Source organism: Bombus flavifrons, chromosome 11, assembly GCF_040668555.2.
Source record: "Bombus flavifrons isolate JBK064 chromosome 11, iyBomFlav1_principal, whole genome shotgun sequence".
Taxonomy (NCBI): Eukaryota; Metazoa; Arthropoda; class Insecta; order Hymenoptera; family Apidae; genus Bombus; species Bombus flavifrons.
In genome coordinates, this window is record NC_138452.1 from 409,613 (window position 1) to 423,547 (window position 13,935).

Genomic DNA, 13,935 nt, shown 5'->3' on the forward strand with positions numbered 1-13,935 from the left:
TCTCTCACTAATTAACAAGCTGTAAACTGATAAATTTATGAGATCAAATTCCGCAATCAAGTTTTGCTGCCGTACATGAACTCAAAAGACGAACTCTCGCATATTTCAATACCACGATAGTTAACGCAAGATTTACGTTGTCAAGAAAAAACAATTATCACCGAACAACAACAATAATATTCGAGTTGTAATTGATTTTAACTTATCCAAAACATGTAACAAAGCTATTGACAAACATGGATGTACAACGTTTGAGAATGAAAAAATAGAGAGAATGTGTCCGCAATTCGTTGCTCGCCGAAGATTCTCGGACCCATGTACTCGCTGGGGTTACGTGCCACTCGATTTACTTTTTTATAGGAGAAGACAATGAAGTAACGGAACGTTAACGATAAGGGACAACCTCCGTTGCAAGCATGTGCGATACTTTGCTCGGAAGCCAGCAGAGTACAGGCACTTTCTACCTTATCGATTCTTCCATTACACCCCTTCCAGAGGAATGAGCAGAGATGCTCATCCCGTTGCTACGAGTGGAAAAAACAAATCTGCTAAAGCTCTTACAGTTAATAATACGGCAATTCGTTTAGGAATTTATCATTGAATCTCATCCTAAAGTTGTAATTTATTTACGGTGTGCCACGCATGATGGAACCCTTCTGTAAATATGTAATTCTTTTATTTCTTTTGTAATATGACGAATAAATGTTAATAAGTTATTTGCAAGGTTTGGAAACTCTTACCTGTTTAAGAAATACAATAAAAAAAACATAACTCTAGAACCTTCTGTATGTATATACGCATACATATGAAATGGAAATATGTATAAATGTTTTGAAATTCTACCAAGTAATTAATGTCTAAACTTTAAAGGAACGTAAAGAAATATGCCGCTTCAGCAATAACTTATTTATATACAAAATTAAAATACTAATATTTTCTGTCCAACTTAATGACAAATATTAAGGAAGTATTCTTTTATAAATAAAAAAGACATATCTGACATATCTTATATATAGCAATACAAAAAATTGTGGCATATTAGTAATAACAATAGCAATAATAATAAGAATATTTACATTTTTCTTTACCAATTTATACCTTAAATTCTTTATTATAATCACTCTTCTATAAGCAAATTTCAGGTATATATCATCTATATTCACATATGTATATTCTAAATGTAAACAATGTTCAGTGAATGTGGAGTCTAAGCTGTCACTGCTTCCATAGCTCTCTGTTTCCTGCGTTCTCTGACCAGAAGTCTACGTTCTCTTTCATATTCTTTGGCCCTTAAAAGGTCACTGTAATATACACAAATTATAATCAGGAAGTGCACATTAAGTAATAATGACTTATCTATATTTTCTAATGAAGACTCACTCATTATATTCACATTCCTTATACTTGTGAGCTGGGTCAGCACAAAGTACTACAAAAGGAAACTTTTCTAGAAAGCAACGTTTATATTCCAAAAACACATCAGCACAATAATCTCTATATTCTGGAGGAACCTTGGCAGCTATCAAATCCTCTTCTGATAAGGGCATAACTGTAAAATAACATTTATAATAGGGTATAATACATGTCAAACAGTTAATAAATTGTTTCAATTGATACTGCAGCTCCTTCGATTAATACTTACACTCAACTAAAAAGATCGTATGAAGACAAAAATATTTTATAAATATTTAAGATTTTTCTAATTCATTATAATCTACACTGTACAATTCTACCCAAATTCTATAAATGCAAAAAAGAAAAACATTAACAAAATACTTCACCGAAATCGACAGCCAAAAGTTTTATTCAAACTGTTATGTCATTGATAAATTATTTATAAAGACAAATATAACAGAAAAGTTATAAATAAAATAAGAACAAAAAATTGATAACTGTGTTGTAGCTTGTTTTAATTAAATTCGTCGTTTATACAATCTTAAAATAGTATTTTAGCAAATATACAAAATATCAGGAGCCAAAATGCACCTATTAAAGGTTAGAACTGAATAAGATACTTGCCCCTTTGTTTGCGCTCCTTAGGAAATCCGTACATCGGATCATATGTCGGCTCCGAATCTGATGGTGGAAATGGATCACTACTAAACATTTTTTGAAATGTATTGCCCATTTTATTAGTATATTATAGAACTACAGCAAAAAAAGTAATATAAATAGAAAATGGAAAATTGCTACAACATACAATACTGACATCTAGTGATCCCATCTTATATAATTTACATAGTTCAATGGACAGGTATGTAAACACACGAATCAAGATACATAAATATTTCATGTAATATAATATGATATATAACGATGTATTTATTTATTAAAAGTAATATTATTTTATATGAGGAACAAATTTATACAAAAAAGTATCTTTCTGGACAACTTGTTTATTGAAAGATCACTGAAATAAATACATATATGGACATTACAAATAGTTTCGAAAATGTTTAGTATTATAAGATATACGTTTATAAAGTCGCTTCAGGCCAATTAAGGTATACATAATTTTATTTGTACATCTTTAAATGATAATGCAATTGTGTGTAGCACATACATTCTTATTAGCTTAACAAACTGTTTCCAGTTCCATGTATGGTATACAGTCATGTACTTACTGTAATAAAAGAAGCTTTTCTTGTTTGATTTAGATCTGAAAATAATGTACAATATGACTTAATCATCTTCTTCTTCCATTGCTTCAGGTATCGTATTTCCTAGAACAATCAATGCAGAGTTTTTTTCCATAATCAGAAACATAAAAGTAATAGTGCACATTCTTTTAATTACATACCAGTTTGTAATCTTTCTTCACTAGGCACATGTCCAGCTTGAAGCAATTTGCTAAGGCGCTGGACTTCTTCAAGGGAAGAAGTATTTGTAATAGCTTCCCTAATTTTGTTACGTTCTTCTGGAGTTGTGAGTGGCTTGTCCGTAGGTATGCCAGATGTTTGTGTTTTTACTTTCTTTGCTATTTCACGAACCATTTCTTTTCCTCTTTTACTCCTAAAGTATGTAACTGCAGCTTCACGCTCTTTCATCTTAATTTTCCTGAAGTCCAAAAGTCTCAACTGTGGAAATCTGTATACAACGTATTGTCTATACTGAGGCTTTGCAGACACTGGATTTTGAAGTAAACAGAGGTTTGTTAAATTTTTTAACTGCGTTAGTGGTTCCAAATCGCCAAGTTCTTGTATCATATTTCCAGTTAACATAAGAGTTTCCAAATTTGGAATACAATGTTCCAATCCTTCTCCTATTCTGACAATACGATTATTATTGAAAAAGAGAGTTTTTATTCTTTTTAACAGAGGAAACCCATCTAATTTCCTTATATCGTTATCAGAAAAGTCAATGGTATCAAATTGATCCTATAAAAATATTATTAAATTTTAAACCTGTGTAATTCTATTAATATTTTAATGGTTTTATTTTAATAGATATTAATTCTATTAAAATATTAATAGAATTAATATTTTTAAATATTACGGAAATTGTCAATATTTCAAAAATTTGTTCTTGAATGTAAATTTTAAACCAAAGTCAATATAAATACAAATTGAGATGAATAAAAATACACACGAAAATACATTATAAATATACCAAAAAATAAGAATCACTATTGACTAGAACACTAACCAGAGTTGCGCCCAAGTTTTCAATTGTAGGTATTTTATATCCTGCAATAACAGAGATTTAAATAACTAAGAAATACAGAATTAACGAAATTTTTTAGGTTATATTTTACCAATATAATTTATTTACTAGCCTCTGAGATCTAATTCTCGATCCTTCACAGGATTAATATATTGCATGGATTGTTGAATTAAATCTGGTGTTAACTTAACCATTATTTAATGATACTACCACATAAAACTGATACAAAACTTAACCTGACAACGATCACAATATAGCTTCCATAAGGTTCTCTCTAAAGCTATATTTTTATGATTGGTAAGCTTCATTCTCAAAAAACGTGCAGCTCATGGTAACCAATAGAAACAAACGCTTTCAAACATATACAATATCCCATTTTAACCTTTCGATGCAATTGTCTGCCAAAGTATTCGTTATTATAAAAGATGTTTCAAATAAAACTTGTTCTATTTCAAATGGAACGTCGTATGATGACAACCAGATTTGTCTAGGTGGTGGCGTTTTCGAAATCTCAATGTGATCTTCGTTTTTCTAAATTAAACAATACATTCTTTTACATACCACTTGACGTAAGTTTTAATTTTCTACAAGAAAGTACTAAGATACTTGCATCTGAAAATGCTTTAAGGAAAAATGATTTAAAAGATGTTTCAATATTAATTTCATTAGATTGACTGTATAAAAGATAAGACTTGTTTTTAAGTAGTTTTCCCTTGTCTTTCATATAATAAGTTTTATATTAAAGTTAAAATATCTTATAAACTAGTAATTTTGGGCTGAAGTAACTTAAACCTATTTGTAGAGAATTAAAAAAAGCATCAAATGTTTTCCAAAAATTGTTAGTTCCACTTTAAAAAACATGGCTCATCTTCGAAATCTCGAAAATATGTCTACCTAAACAAGATTTGTGAATGCCTCTCGAAATACAATAAATTTTACTTCAAACATTTTTTACGATAACGAATACTTTGGGAGATGATTGCGTGGAAAGATTAAAACGGAACACCGTGAACATATCAGTACACAGATATAATTTGATAAACACATAAATAATAATGTAGTCTCCATTTTTTAACTTATGTGCGTCCATCTACATTACAACACACGAAAGAAAAAAAAATGAATAGGAAGAATAACGATGAAGTAACAACTACGCGAAGATAAAAAGCTATTAACTGAATGAATAGGAGGATTGATGAGACCATAAATTATTATCAAAAGAAGAATAAAAAGCTTCGGGAAACATATAATAAAAACAATCACTAATCATTCATTTTTCCTCTTATAACGATCAATTACTGCTACTAGCTAAATACAGATGTAAATTTATCAGGTATATGAGTTAAAAAATATAATGCAAGGAAAATTTATTCATATTGTTAAACAAGTGTAACTTGTCATCAAGCGGATATGATTTGTACAACTCCGTGGGAACGAATAAATTTAATTTATTAATAATAGCTTAATCTTATATTATTCAAATCCAGAACATTCTTGTCGATTTGGTCTTGTATCGATATATAATACGATATATAATACACTTGCAAAAATTTCATTTGAGACTACGATTCGTAGCTCTAATATACCTCTAAGAGGTACATTGTATGGTACATATATAATACATATGCGCATACATGTAGATATTACACGCTTAAACTTTCTTTGTACGACAAAAACTCAATTATTCATCCTCAAATACTTCTTTTCTCTCGTTCTGATGTTTGCATACCATATTTGTCGTTTAAAGTTAGTGGGATATTGCTTGTCTGTATTAAAGGTCATATTATCTAAATAATGGACACAATATTCAGTATCACAGTTCTAAAACTTTATGGGATTCATTTTACATTATATGTTGTGAACGATTCAAATTGAAGAACACACCAAACAAAACAGTTATCAATTCTTGGAGGATCATATAATGTATGGTGTTTCTACTGTCCAAAAATTAGTTGACAGAATAATTATCGAGAAACTATCAATGATTAAATTTCACGTATCTAACCTTGGATAATCGACAGTCTATCGCAAAAATGTCGTGTGAGACTGATACGTGTGTCAATACATAGAAGTACTACACGTATATAGTGCGTACTTAATATGTTCCCTAAAATACGGCGGCAAAATAGGTGAAATCGTTTAATCATCTGCTACCTGCAGTAGAAAGAACGGCGCTCTTCAACGAATAAATATTTTGTTGAAAATATTTACAGACTAATCGGTATAAGTTTTTCTACGATGTATTATAATTTTACTATTCATTGTGATGGATGTTATCGTAAAAGAAGGAAGCATAAGTTATCTATCAAAATAAATTAAAATGGCACTTTTTTCCTGATGATGATACACAGAAAAATTCTAGAGGTTCATGAATATAGAATCAAAATGAATGAATGATTATGGAATTTTACGCTTTGTGTTCCTTATATCGAAACAATCAATATAATCAGCAAGTAAAATACGGTAATCGATGAGATCAGACTGTGCAAGTACATTTTGTTTAGTCAAGAAAATCATCGGATGAAAAAAATGCTTGAATGAACGCGTCTAAATAACCAGACAAGTAACAGATACAAATTTTAACAAGCGCTCAAAATAAAATAGCCTGCGAAAACTGTGATTGAATGTGTAATTACATAGGACAGAATATCCGAGAACTATTTTCATATGCAATAGTATTCCACATATGTATAGGACATTTAAAACATTCCGCATCGGTTAAAATCGTAGTAGCTATCTTTATTTGTACATACAGGAGAGTTTACGCATCGTGCGCATCTCCGATAACTTCTAAAGTATGTGTTGTATGAATAGATTTTTAATAATTTGAAATAGAGCTGCATGATTTGTAGGGGCACATTATTGTTCATTGTTTATTGTTTATTGTTTACAAGAATAGCCCATTAGGATATACAAAGTTAATATATATATCTACACATCAAAAACAAGCGTTACAGCTACAACTACAAATAAAACTACAACAGACTACAGTGGTGTACGGTAGGCATATCAACTTTTTGATAGTAGAAGAAGATTCAAAGAATATATCAGTTGCGGGAAATACATTATTAATATTTAAAATAACACAGTGGTCCTTGAAATCTCCGAAACCGCTCCACCTATAAAAGAAAGTATATGCATTACTACATGATGCAGCCCTCCAAAACATGCAACTTTTATATAAAAAACCTTTTCATATAACACATACTTCAGGACTTATTCGAGGTGTACAGCTTGCGTGAACCACGTATACCGTATAACTATGACTATAGTTATGTATAGTATATATATAACAATAACAGATGCGTTATGCATACTGAGGAAAGCAATAAGAGTACAAAAATATTCCTACATCGATGATGAAAAATCTCCATTATTATTAACCTTCGAACTTCAGAGCCTTGATCTACGTATGTCTGCGAGGTGCCTTTAACCACGAACTTTTTCTTCCACAAACTGGTCTATAATATCATAAGCGAGTAATAACATGTGGCAATCAGATCCGAGCGAACCGCAGACGTTTACCTGTTACTAATTTCCAAAGTTGCATTTACATTCAGTTACCTTTCTTTTGTATTTATTTCATCCTCACGAATCTCTGCTCAAGTTTTACCGCATATACATATTTAAGATTTTTTTCTTCTTATTTTGCTTCCTGTTTAATAACTAATACTTTGTTGCCAAATATTGTTGTATACAGAATTTTATAAATAGAACAGAACCCAGAGGTTTTCAACGACGCAACGCGATAAAGTCGATGAAGACTAAGACATCTATATCTAGCTTAGTCGATGAATATGATTTTCATTGACGTTGAAATACTACGATAAATACCTGCACGTGACACTTGACCCACTCAACATGCACAACCTACAATTTCTCCTTAATATATTATTTTTCCAATTCGATGTCTTCGAATACAAAATTAAGCGGACTGGAAGATCGGCCAGCGGTAATGAGAAAGATATGTATACATATCTATGTTTTATATCGAAAACCATTTTCTTCAGCTGCTAGTTTGTGAACTTTTTTGAACATATTTATCACTATAATTCGTATTATGTTTATCATTTACAAAACCTTCAGTTGCGTCAAAAAAATCCGATTGACGGCAATTTATGTTACTAGTAAATTGATTTAAACGATCTTTTAAAAAAACGGAAAGGCTACCAAAATTTGTAGATTTCATTCAGAATATTTCAATTGTAAGATATTTTTATGTTTACTTAGTCGTCAATAATGTTTTGTCGAATTCGAAATCTTTTTGTTGTATTTATACTATTTTAACACTCTTTTGTGATTCAAATGTAATATCTCGTTGACCACCATATTTCTAGCATAAATTAATATGTATTTGTATGCACTAGTTTTATCTGAAAAATATGAAAAATTCAATAATATTATTTATCGTTTACGTAGCAGATAATATGACTATTACATATAAAATATTCCTAATTATAACATGCGTAATTGTTGGCCTCGATCGCAATAGTCTTAGTCCAGATTCCACGCTGGCAATGTGCGTAATATCTACTTTCAAGACTTTTAGTGAATTTTCTACAAGTCAATTTTATTCATTAATCCATGAAATGAATAATAACACTTTTAATATTTCATGATGCTAAGGTCCGAGGTTAGTAGAATAAGTTGGAGAAATGCAAACTTCTATGAATTGTATTGTAATTGACGGAAATTTAAATGCAAATTCGTAAATTATGTAAAGATCGATACACAATACTAATAAACACTTACTACTAAACACAATAAAGTTAATAATCATGGTGACTAAACATTTCTAAACAGTAAAAAATGAAATAAGATTCGTTCATTCAACATTAACACCGTGTACATACAAGACCTGTACTTTTGTGTAATAATGACAGGTGTGTTTTTAAACATGCTGTTAAGTGAGAAAGTCGAATTTCATGATACAAGGACATCGACGGTTCCGGGGTTCGTGAAGTACTCTGCTATTGACAAGAACTCAAATATCGAACATATCATGATCATTTCGCCAACTTTGAACGTGGAATGATCTTCACGCAAAAAAGTTTGAAGGTATATTCTCGATTACTAGCTTAACTAACTTGACAGTTAACAGTACATTGTACGGAAATAACGGCATTCTAATACCGAATAAAGAATTTATAGAAATATCGAGATACAGAAACGCAAAAATATTTTATATAGCTTTAACATAACCTTATTAACAATTTTATTTGAAAAAATTTAACGGGATGTCAATGGTTACATAAAAATTGTTTTCTAAAGACTATAGAGTGCTAACATATTAATTTTCGGCATCAAAACGCGGTAAGAAAAAGCTGGGAAAAAATATAAATTTTCACGATAGAAATTAATAATGACGTAAATGATTTTACTTTCGTCGAATACGCGGGAACATCGCGGGATCTTTTACGAAATGCGTCGTCATTGTATCGCGTCTTCTTTAGTTCCTGATGTTTGTTTTGCATAATCCTCGAAATAAATTTTTATGGATTGCCGATCACCTTTTTCCTTTTGGTACTTCGTTAGTCGAAGAAGTGTAAATAACTTTTCACTCGAAAACGTGTGATATTTATCAGGATGACAAGGCGGGAATTGCTGCTAAAAATATTGCAAAGTTTGACCGGTCACGCGTGTTTAGATTTAATTATCACCTCCGATCTTATGTATGTACGTATTTTTAAATATACTTCATTTAAATAAACTTACATATTCTTAAGTAACGTCAATGTATATTGCACATTCCGTATATTTAATAATTAATTTTTCAAACAATAGGTACATAATTTTAACTCATTTCCTACTTGATATTGTCGGAAATATCTACGCCTTCCTACAGAAATTTGCCTTTAATTTTACACGTCCAAGTCGTGAATTTTTATTTATATATTTTAAACATGTTCTGTCGAACAGTTTTCACTTCTCATTGTTTTGAAAACGTCAACACAAGGCAAATGAAATTGAAATATTTAGAGGATCATTTGCTATCCCCTGTGTAGTAGTATGAAAATTGTTATTCGCTGATCCGATGTATAAATTTTCGATTTATACAACGAAAATATACACTGGATTATATATATATATATATACATATCTTATTTGCCAATATAGATATAGTGCAAGATATTACAAGTATCCCGAGCCATTCTAAAAAATTATCTATTTTCTACGAACAATCTACGTAATACAATCATCGTGCAGGTAGTTTTTCTCATTATGATGAAGAAACATTATACCGTGAAGTCAGGCCAAACTATGCGACTAATTCCTTATCTAAACGATTTCAAAGTTCTAAGTCAAATAGGAAAAAACAACGTAAAAAAAAGCAATCAAAGGGGTTAGAATTACTCATGTAAATATCCTGCGCTCGTGATTCGCGTAATCATGCAATTAAGAAAAATGCCTTTGTTTTTCTCTTATGAACCGACCAATTCGCCGTGCTACTCGATTATTTGAAGCATTGCTTGAAGATTCTACCTGGCAGCAACATAAAGCAACTATGAAGCTAGAAAAGACCGATTCTTACTCGAACAGATGCAATAAAATAGTCGAATAGCACGTTTTAACGATGGAAATATCGGTTTCAACAGTTCACAGAATGCATTCTCTTTACAAGGATAATGCAATTCGATTGTAACACCGGATATTTTTCTTTGTTCAAAATAAATAAAACAGACATAATAATTATTTAATCGAAGAATAACGCAAAGAAGCTTCGATATTTCCAATCTGGGAAAGATATGAATAATGCATCTTTTATTAATATGAGTAATTCGTGTTTGTTATATGCTTAATCAGAGAACTTGCTAATGTCGTAATTCTCGCTGTTTGCATCGTATAAATGAAACATCGTACAACAAGGTGTAGCGGTGGAATATAACATCTTTCTTAAATTTTCCTATATTTCACATTTTCTTTCGACACGAGGCTGAATTAAATCATAGGAAAATTTATTAATTTAAGATATTGATATAAAAGTATAGGAAAAACTTGTTCGATGTCTGCCTCTCTTTTATCAAGAACGTCTTTGTGTCTTTTCTTTATCAACTAGAGAGACCACCCAGCTTCATAAATCGATTCGCATACGACGCCAAATCACATGTAGGAGGAACTAATAGTGCTCGATCGCGAGTTCCATGGATGCGGGTGTGTTGCACGCCTATCGAATACCAATTATTAATGGCCACGCATCGTGACTGGTAATAGAATAAATAATATCGCATACGATTTGATATAACATATGATAAAATATGTGTACAGAAATAAATAAATCCGTTTCCCTTGTCAATACAATGTGTATTTCACTTCTTATGTAATATTTAAATCGATGTATCTTATATGAATATCAAGCGAGAACAAAAATTTTGATAGAAAAAGACCAAAGGAATATTTTTTATCCTCTCAAAAAGTCAGATGTATTTACGGAAGATTGCGGAAGATACAAAAAAAAATACTCTAGAGGATCGAAATAAATTTTAAATGGATTCCATTCTTACCCGTCACTTATATGTTTTATGCAATCGTCCGAAATCAGAGCCACGTTCTTTACAGGTCGTTTTAATATAGTTGCAAAACAAAAGTGAAAATAGTTGTAGAAATATCGCGACGAGAACAAAATTCGTGTTATAAAGTTCGAATCCCTAAGCTTTATTCCTCTCCTAACGTAAGAGAGGCCATCGCACCGGGCAAAACCGCAGGTTTTCAAGGTTAAAAGTGGTCCACCTTGCAGTTCATTTTTAGTCGAGCCAACTACGCTCACCGTCCAACACTTGTTATATTATTTGACCGGGAATATACAAATTCCGAGAGAATACAAATTCATCGACCTAGCGTAATAGGTAAAATATAGTTTAACATACAAAGGGAAATTACTTTTTACCAATATAATCGTAATGTTAAATTACTCGTATATGTTTAGCAGCATGGTTAAACCGTAACAGGTCATTGATGCTTAACAGAATGTCGACAATGGCGGAAAAAGACAGTAAAAATTTCCACACTATTAAGACGAGTTCTGAAACCTTGGCTGTTTCCTGCGTCTTGACCTGTAACATCACGCAAGGCTACTATGTCTGATTAATCATTTAAACTGTTCGATGACGCCTATAGTACATACTATGTAAATATATTTATGTAGACATTTCTGTATACTAACAGTGATATAGTTCTCTATGCTAATTTATATTTCCGGCACAGTGAATCGAATGAAAATTCTCGATTGACTGAACATGACCTTTGAAAGATTCAAGTAACACGCAAAGACGTAACTAATATAAGAAGAAATTCATCTAACTAGTTTACCTCATTGACATTTCTACGTCGAAGTAATTATACCTGTGTCATAAAAACTCCGTTCAGTGTAAAAAGTGGACAAACATGACCCGATCAATAAATAATTTGACTTCGTATGTGATACACGATGTATTATTTATTACATTGGAGACATCGGTAGAATCAATAAATAAAGAATTGGGAAATGAAAATAAAAAAAGGGCGAAAAAAGTTTTGGAGCCAATGAAGAAAATAAGCGATTGTAGTTCGTTTATGTAAAATAACCGAGCGAATAAAAAGTGATAATTTTTTAAATCTTATTGAAAACCTAACGCTCGAAACTGTCACACGACACATGAAAAAAATATAAAGTTCTCAGGGTAAAGATCGTTTCATTTTACAAAACAAAAAGTGTGTCAGGTTTGAAATTTTTTTCCTATTTTTAAATCATTTACTTTTCTCCAAAGTCTGAAAATTTTTCATATTTCAAAATATTATTCTTCCATATTAAAAATAATTATTTCACTATCACATTCGAGAAAGTAATTCAGGTAGCATAAAAAGAAGTTTAACAATTATTAAATAAAGCATTCTGATTTGACGTAGAAATGCAAAGCAAAAAGCTTCAAGTAAGATAATATTCATTAGCATCAACTTACTCTCTATGGAATAGAAAAGTTAGATTAATTAAGAATAAACAGATATCTTGACAATTGATTATACTTTTATTTATAGTTTATAACAACTTCGTACACGAATTCCCACTTAACTGCAAAGTGGATTTTTCTCTGGAATGCGACCATCTTAAGGTATTATATTTCTTTAATTTTCTAGACTCCAACTGTTCAAATTTTATTATTTAATATGAAATTCCGTAAGACCATTGTCTTCTAAAAATGCTTTCGACGTTTCGTTAATCTTTCACCGTTATTTTGCTGTAGGCAATAACGATTATTCTCAGATATTGAATTTCGAAAAATCGAACTGTCATCGGAATACCTTAAAATCAGCTACGTCCAGTTTTATAGTCGGTTAATTAATTAATCATTTAATTATAATATAAACAAATGTTTCGTTTTCGATTCATCTAATATGAATAGACTATCGTCTCAGTCGTGCACAATGATAGATAGCATTCAACAATCCAAATAACACGATGATGCAAATGAGTACAGTCAATCCTCCTAGAACACAGTTAATTCGTTCCGTGCTAAGCACATCGGAGCCGTGTTAAACAAAAACAACGCGATGGAAACACTCGTGCTGTATGAAGTTTGTCCAAGTTTATTAGTGCTATATGGAACCGTATTGCAATTTTTGCACCGTGTTATATCGAAATCGTATTTTCGGAATAACGTATTGTAGGAGACTTGAGCGTCCATACATATTATATCGATAAATCGATCATTAACATAAAGCGAAAAACAGTACTACTTAACTAATTGCGTAATATAAATATTTCATTATGTTGATACGACCACGATATACCCAGCTTCGATGCGGTTCGCACTGAAAACTGCGTCATAAACAACGAATACCAAAAATTCAAGTTAGAACTTTGTCCAGAGAAGGCTTATATTGTGTACGATTGCGTAATCAGTTTTGCTTAAGCGCTATTTGAGAGAATACATAGTAGTAAGGTAGTAATGAAGAAAAAAAGATACCGTCCCGATATTGAGAATTTAGCCGATCACGGCGTCTCACTGGTTACACTACACATTAAGTATTCATCGTTCCACTACCTGAAGAATACTAAGCGGCACAAGCAGAAAAATAAGGAAAAAATAAAAGCGGTTTCGACATTTTAACATTCGCGATGTCGAGCTGTACGGTATAACTGGTACGTATTGCTTTGATATCAACCCTGATTGCAGCGAATCTTAACTTGACCCGAACCCGAACAATTACAGACGATAAACACGTAGCGTAGATAAACAGGTATCGCAAAAGCAACTAAAACGCATGACGAATATAAACATTCATGTAGTGAATGTT

The 13,935-nt window shown here is 31.2% G+C and overlaps 2 protein-coding genes across 2 annotated transcripts; both read right to left on the reverse strand.

Moving 5' to 3' along the window:
* Positions 1-1,077: 1,077 nt before the first annotated feature.
* On the reverse strand, positions 1,078-2,217 carry ND-B18 (NADH dehydrogenase (ubiquinone) B18 subunit). The gene is made up of 3 exons (XM_069122744.1): positions 2,020-2,217; positions 1,381-1,549; positions 1,078-1,301 (listed from the first exon to the last, which is right to left on the reverse strand). The coding sequence occupies exons 1-3, from the start codon at positions 2,126-2,128 to the stop codon at positions 1,208-1,210; spliced, it is 372 nt and encodes a 123-aa protein (XP_068978845.1). The 5' UTR covers positions 2,129-2,217; the 3' UTR covers positions 1,078-1,207.
* Positions 2,218-2,499: 282 nt separating this feature from the next.
* On the reverse strand, positions 2,500-4,134 carry U2A (small nuclear ribonucleoprotein polypeptide A'-like U2A). Its single transcript, XM_069122743.1, has 4 exons — positions 3,776-4,134; positions 3,646-3,686; positions 2,801-3,377; positions 2,500-2,723 (listed from the first exon to the last, which is right to left on the reverse strand). The coding sequence occupies exons 1-4, from the start codon at positions 3,855-3,857 to the stop codon at positions 2,683-2,685; spliced, it is 741 nt and encodes a 246-aa protein (XP_068978844.1). The 5' UTR covers positions 3,858-4,134; the 3' UTR covers positions 2,500-2,682.
* Positions 4,135-13,935: the final 9,801 nt, after the last annotated feature.